Source organism: Gadus chalcogrammus, chromosome 9, assembly GCF_026213295.1.
Source record: "Gadus chalcogrammus isolate NIFS_2021 chromosome 9, NIFS_Gcha_1.0, whole genome shotgun sequence".
Lineage (NCBI taxonomy): Eukaryota > Metazoa > Chordata > Actinopteri > Gadiformes > Gadidae > Gadus > Gadus chalcogrammus.
Genome location: NC_079420.1, coordinates 6,647,601 through 6,655,151, shown reverse-complemented (window position 1 = coordinate 6,655,151; position 7,551 = coordinate 6,647,601). Strand labels below are relative to the sequence as shown.

The 7,551-nt window shown below is 49.4% G+C and overlaps 1 protein-coding gene across 1 annotated transcript in view; it reads left to right on the top strand.

The window, feature by feature from the left end:
* The first annotated feature begins 2,283 nt into the window (after positions 1-2,283).
* Positions 2,284-7,551, top strand: part of nuak1b (NUAK family, SNF1-like kinase, 1b) — a 23,570-nt gene continuing 18,302 nt past the window's right edge. The window contains exon 1 of the mRNA XM_056598338.1: positions 2,284-3,567. Coding sequence (XP_056454313.1) covers positions 3,295-3,567 — 273 coding nt within the window. The 5' untranslated portion in view covers positions 2,284-3,294. The remainder of the gene's footprint in view (positions 3,568-7,551) is intronic.

Here is a 7,551-nt window from a genome sequence, read left to right as displayed (position 1 = left end):
CTCGTGCACTCTGCTACATTTACAGGGAGTGAATTGATGAGTTGAGGGACTGCTGATGTGATATAGTTGAGACAGAGTATGAAGTGTTTCTTCATCCATCAGCGTCAGTTCTTTGCACAGTGTGAGCGACCAAAACCTCATCCTGACCTGTGCTCTTGTCTTATGCTATTCTGATCTAAGGTTTGTGTTGCAGGCTGGGCCAGCTGGCCACTTGACAGTGCTTGTTGCCAATCTTGAACATTGTTATTTTCATTTTGAATGCATGGCCACTCAGAAGTGAAATGAACAGAGATTTGTTTAGCCGTGTGAAACATAGGCCTGTACAACTTTGGCAATATTTTTGTTTTCCACAATTTGGCCCTTGCATTTTATTGCTATTAGAATTCAAGACGTATAGGCTGTTTGTATTCCGTATCGATGTCAGCTAATGTTGCTAAGGCATTGGCTATGCATTTGCAATAGAACGTACATATCATATAGCAGGATTTTTATTTATTTTTTAATTTAAATAAATTAACTAAATGAATAATGACACTTAGTAACTTTGAGTCGGCCTATCCCTGCATGAACGTCTGGCATGCGTAAAAAAAAAACTTTTGACATTGTGACTTTGATCCACACTGTCATATTTTAGTTGAAAACATACTTGATGGGATTTTGGATGGGATTGTACTGCATTGGTTATCCTACTCAAAGTGCTTCTTTGTCCAATCTGAATTATGTGCCTTTCAGAGATTTCAACAAATAGTATACGATTAATCTTAGCTGTTCTGACTGTATGTGAGCCATCAATAATGTCTGGCTCTCCCACTGACCACAAATGTGCTTTACTTTTTGGCAGTGGATCTTCTAGGGTTATGTGCAAGAACAACTGGAACTGATCTGGTGGATGATACATTAAAGTCTTGATATGTCCTGCTATATTTGTCTTTCCTTTCCTTTAATGTGAAAATGTCATGTCGACTCAAGTTTGTCCTGGCCTTGTTTCCGATGCTCCGATATTTTACATTCAGCCATGTCTCCACAAGGGGGCAGTGGTGTCACTATTACTGCATACACGACCCAATCCCACAGTTTTACAGTCTGCTATTGCCATCGAGTGCATATAAGGCCATTAGATTTCCATCGCCGATACGTTCGTCTATATAACAGGGAACTAAACGTACCATATTACAAGGAAAACCAATGCCACACATGTTTTAAATGTGTACCAACTGTTGTTGACATCAAAGAGAAAATAGAGGTCATGATCAGATATGTTTGATGCAAACGGGCCTTCGCCGGCAAGTGTAGGCCTACAGTGTCGATACCATCTGATCCCCGGACCTGGGTTGCATCAGGTCACCTCAAAGGGACGCCTGGAGATCCTCTTTCAATAACAGGAGAACAAGCTGGCATGGTGCCGCTTAATCTATTGTCAGATGTTTTGAAACTATTTTTTCTATTTGAAAATCATAATTAAGATTACTTTTGAGTTTCATCTGTGTTGAACGATGGTTGTTCCATGCAAAACAGTGAAAACCCACATGGAATTCAAGACATCAGCTTGGCCCGTAGTTGGAGCCCACAGCAAAATGAGATTAATTAGATAATCCATCGGAGACTCAGAGACTTCTGCATTCCTTGTTATTATGAGGACCAGATGCAAATGTGAATTCATGTACATAAGACACTACAAACACTACTGGTGGGGAAGTCTATTGGATCATTGCGATACAAGCAATTTTTGTTCACAGATTAGTCATGTTCTGTTGAATGGTCAATAGCCTTGTTTTAGTGATCTCAATGCAGTGATTACAGGAACCATGCTCAGCAGTCCACTGTGTGTGTGGGGGGGGGGGGGAGAGAGAGAGAGCGAGAGCGTGAGAGAGAGGGAGAGAGAGATAATAATACCCTTTTTGTATTAAATTGTTATAACTTTCATATTTATTATTATCAATTGTTTCTGTTTCACTTTGTGTGCTTTATGTATGTTTCATATGCCAATTGAGCTCTTTCATTTTGAGGGAGAGGGACAGGGAGGGAGAGACTGGTAGAAACGGGGGAGAGAGCGAAAGATATAGGGAGAAAGAGAGCGAGAGACAGAGAAGGGGGAACGACGAGAGAAAGAGAGAAGGAGAGAGAGAAGAAGGGGGAGCGAGAAAAAAAAGAGAGAGATATCGAGAGCAAGAGCGAAAGAGAGAAGGAATGGGGAGCGAGAGAGAGCGAGAGAGCGAGCGAGGAAGAGAGCGAGAAGGAGGATGTGTCTACTAACTCCGCCTCCGGACTCGGATCATCTCGCATTCCTCCTTCTTCTTCGCAGCAGCAGCCCCTCGCGCACCAGAGACCAGAGACACACAGAGAGAAGAAGCAGAAGAAGAAGAAGGAGAGAGAGCGAGAGAGAGAGAGAGTGTGTGAGAGAGAGAGAAGGAGCAGTAAAACGACCATGGCACCATTCAGAGCGTCTCCCGTTGAGCTCTCCGATCACCACAGCAGCACCGCATCTCTGGCGTCCACTCGGGCATGGGGCACTGGCATCGCAGCGCAGGGGGTCCAGAGGAGTGACGCTGTGACACCTGGGCTGTGGACAAAATGAGGGTCCGCATCTTCATCCACCACGCCGGTTCCGTCGCTGCTTTTCTCGGGAGGCGATGACGCTGAGGGTTTGGCCTTTTAGTTGTGAGTTAATATGTGATCGGTCGGCGGCGTTTAGAGCGACAGACGTGAACGTGAACGACCAATGAAAGCACGACAGACTACGAGATGACGCCAGACCACTAACTGAGTTCTATAGCACGGATCGTTCTTTTTTGTTAGTTTATTGTACTTATTATAGAGCTGTTAAAGGCTCTCTATCGTCCGCATACATAATACACCTATATATATTTTTTTAGAAAGTGAAAGTTGAGGAGTCGACATGCGGTGTCTTATTCTGAGGACGTGTGAGTCTACACTATAGTCGTAGACCCTGTAGGACTATGAGTTATGTTATTATATACCAGGATGATAGTGCCCGTCTGATGGCTATTCGCAGTTAATCTGACAGTAGACTGGCTATACAAGGCTATTGTTAAGTAAACGTTTGGAAACAATGTTTGTACTCCAAGTATGACAGAACCCAAATGATCTTCCAAGACAATCTGGAAATAATACTTTCCACTAATATATTATCTAGTACGCATTATTCTTTTGTATTTATTTATTTATTAAAACTATCACTAGGCCTATAAGTATTATATTATCGTTAAGAAAAACTAGTTAGTTCGAGCGAGTTTGACCAGTGGGATGTTAGAGTGAATAAGTCCCCTTATCGAGATGGATACCGCGTGTATAGCGGCCCAGCGGGGGTTATCCCGGCCCGGGGCCAGAGCCTCCACGGGCCAGCACAGAGGAGGAGGGGGCGAGCAACCTGTTGGCTCCGACCCCGCTGTAGAGAACACGGCTCACGACGACGGGAGGAGGAACTCTGGCGTGAAGAAGCACCACCACAAGCACAACCTGAAGCACCGCTACGAGCTGCTGGAGACGCTCGGCAGAGGCACGTATGGCAAAGTGAGGAAAGCCATCGAGCGCCACTCCGGCAGAGAGGTGAGCTCGCCACTTGAGGACTCACTCGAGTCCATGTAAACATCTGTCAAGGTCTTTTAAGGTGGTTAAACTCTCTTAGACTGTAGACTGTAATTCATGCACCCATGCACGCCAGCGACGCCCTTACGCCTAGTCACTCACTCAAAACAAACAGTGGTCCAAAATAACTACCTTGACTTGTTCCGCTCGTATAGGCGCATGCACACTGCGTGTAGGCTATTCCCTCTTAGGGACCCCCCCCCCCCCCCCCCCCCCAGCGGTCAAATGGACCCCTGGGGACCCCGAGAGTCCGCACTGCACGCGTGCTCATTCCCAGAGCAGCGACCGGATGCTTTTGTGTTGATGCTAAAATCAGGCTACTGATAGAGCGATGCTCCAGTGGCTGCACTGGTGACCCCGGCGAGGCACGCGCTATTAGAGTCAACCCACAGTCTCCTAAAGATATATTTACACCCACGCACATTCAACTGTGCCAAATAGTACAATTTATTGCAGGGATGACCTAGGTTAAAGTTTCATAGGCCTTCACAGTTGTGCAAGCACGGTCAACGATGTTGTGTGAAAGGCTGCAGCATTTGTCAGGGTCATTTTTTTAGTTGGCTGTGTGTGTGTGTGTGTGTGTGTGTGTGTGTGTGTGTGTGTGTGTGTGTGTGTGTGTGTGTGTGTGTGTGTGTGTGTGTGTGTGTGTGTGTGTGTGTGTGCGCGTGCATGCGTGTGTGTGCATGCATGTGAGTGTGCACGTGTGAGTAAGAAAGAAAGAAAGAAAGAAAGAAAGAAAGAAAGGGAGAGAGAAAGAGGAAGAAGTCTATGTGTGTCTGTGAGAGGCTGTATGTGTGTGCGCATGTGTGCGCACGTGTGCATGTGAGTGCATGCACCTCATACCGAAAGCTTAACTGTTCTCTGACCTTTGAACTGTCCTTGTCCTTATGCCTCTTAAAACATTTACACGTGTGGCAAAACCGGACCCCCTGCCCCCATTCTGGCAGAACATGACGAACTTTCCATGTGTTAGGAACACTAACGGAGGGGGCGATGGGGTATAGGTCAACAAAGTACCCCCCCCCTTCCCCCAATACACACACACACACAAACATATACACACACACACACACATATACACACACACACACACACACATATACACACACACAAAGGTATCTGCACATACACACACACACACACACACACACACACACACACACACACACACACACACACACACACACACACACACACACACACACACACACACACACACACAAACACACTTTGCTCCTGGCAACTGCGTGAGTGCCTGACAGCGCACCCTTAAGCCCTCCCTCACAGCTCTCGGCTGGCTTATGGCTCTCATATCAGGGATACCAGCTTGGGGTGAAACCTCCTCGTGTTACAGAACACGTCCTCCTCTGATCCAGTCCGCAGCGTTGTTGTTGATGACTTCACCGCGCCCCCTTTCCCCTCGGATCCGACCCGACCCCAAAGTATTAAAAAATAATAACGTTTATTATTTCAAAAGTGTCGTCTTCGCATTTCGAACGCGTCTCGGCGGAGTCGGGGTGCGTGTCAAGGGTGTATGTCCGCGTTGATCCCGTCACACGCGCCTCAAGCCTCGAGCTCGACGTATAGAATCAGCCCTACTTTTAACCGGATAACAAAGCCAAGGTGAACTTCATGACCCCCAGTCATTGCTAAGGGCCTTATCTACACGGGCTGAACGCTGTTGTTGAGATGGACTGCACTTATATAGTCAGGCTCTCTGTACACTAACAGCCTTATCTCCCCCAGCAGACTGTGGGGAATGTCTGATAGTGGATATATTGCAGGGGGGGGGGGGGGGGGGGGGGGGCATGGTAGAAGGGGCGGGAGACCGGGGACAGGGGGGGTGGTCAGTGCATGGGACACGCCCACCTATACATTGCAGGAGGGCAACGCGACTAGGGTTTATCTGACCTCTGACCCCCGAGGCTCTCCCATGGGGTCCCAAGTCGTAGATGAGGGCACGGAGTTAGCCTGGTTACCCCCCCCCCCCCCCCTCCCCAGACCCACCCCGCCCAGACCCCCCTCTCCCACACACTTCTAGGAGGGGACCCCAGTAGTCAGTGAGATGTGGTGTTGCTGAGCGTGGGAGTTGGGGGGAGGGGGAGGGGGGCGACGCGTCAAGGGTCTTGAACGGACTGATGGGCCTACCGAGAGACGGGTGGTGGTGGTGGTGGTGGTGGTGGCAGTGGTCTGATGCTAAGCACTCACCAATGTGTCAGCGTCACGACGACCGGAGCCATTACTGCGTCGCGTTAACCTTTAGCAGCTGTGTGAAGCGTTGCTGGGACACAACGCATTACAGCGAGGTTGGACACGTCACTCGCCCCTTGGACACAGGCGTACCGGCTGGGAGGGGCGGTGTGTGTCTGCGTGTGTGTGTATTGGGTGCTTACGACACCCTTGTTTTGTGATACTGAACGGCTGTTCATGTATATATAAGGTCAGGAGTGTGCATTGTTGTGAAATGGAGTGTGTGTGTGTGTGTGTGTGTCCATGCTTGTGTGCCTCTGTTTGTGTCTACGTCTGTGTGTGCGTCTGTGTGTGCGTCTGTGTGTGTGTGTGTGTGTGTGTGTGTGTGTGTGTGTGTGTGTGTGTGTGTGTGTGTGTGTGTGTGTGTGTGTGTGCTTAATTATCTAGCATATTCCGCGGCTTGTAGCATTAGCATTAGCCGTAATAAAGGTTGTGGTGGTGACAGCAGGGGACAAAATGACCAGCGACACATGAAAGGCCCGTCCCTGCAGGAAATGAGATTGCAAGGGAAAAGTTAATTTCCTGTAAAGGGCTGTGGTATGATGGTTGGGGGTTGGGGGGTGGTGGTGGTGGTGGAGGTGGTGGAGAGGGTCCCAGATGAGCAGTCTGGATGGGGACGGAGGGAACCCCACAATAACATCAGCCCAGGGTGTGGGCGTCCCTCGAAGGGCTGACGGAGTCCGGTTAATATGAGCTTAAAGCACCAGATGACATCACTCTGCAGCAATGGATCCACTGGAGGGAGAGGGAGGGAGGGAGGGAGGGAGGGAGGGAGGGAGAGAGAGAGGGAGAGAGAGAGAGAGAGAGAGAGAGAGAGAGAGAGAGAGAGAGAGAGGAAAGCTTCTCCTGGTGTCTTATCTCTGCTATGTGTGTTGGAGTTCATCTGAACCTTTCCTGGTTCCAGTTCAGATGTGAGTTTGCTGGAAATCGTGAATGTCTTTTACTACTCCCATATTCCCAAGTGTGTGTGTGTGTGTGTGTGTGTGTGTGTGTGTGTGTGTGTGTGTGTGTGTGTGTGTGTGTGTGTGTGTGTGTGTGTGTGTGTGTGTGTGTGTGTGTGTCAGTCTCTCTGTCTCTCTGCTTCCCTCCTTCTGACTCACCCCCCGAACGTCCTTCAGCCTTCTATTGTCTCTTTCCCTCGGTCGTCACTCTCCCATTCCCGCTATATTCCCCTCTCTCTCAATCCATGTGCACCTCCTTCCCCCCCCCCCCCCCTCTGTGACCCCCGCTTCCCCCCCACCCCCTCCACCCACCTACTCTTCTCAGCAGATAAACACAATCGGGGTAAGAGGCCGGGGAAGAACTGGTGACTTGTGATACCTCCTCTTGTTCTCTCTCCCCTTTGTTCTAACGACCTGAGAAAGCTCTGACCGATGTCAGGCTCCACTGAAGCGAGTCACGACCACGTACTTCAAATGGCCCCCTCTGTCTCAAGCAGGAGGCGGGGCGGGACTTAACCAGACCTATACCTGGCAGACGCTGGCTCGGGGTTGGTCGGCGGTCTGCTGTGAGTGACAGTAATGGGGGCCCCACTTAAGCGTAGCTGAGTTGGCCAGCCAAGGCAGCTGGCGGGTGGGTGATCAGCAATCCTGTTTAATGATCCACTGTGGGGTCACGGCAGGGCACGGCGAGGAGAGGACACACAAGCTCGCGATGGCTGGCTTTATCTCAAGCTGGGCTGCGGGAATGGGGATT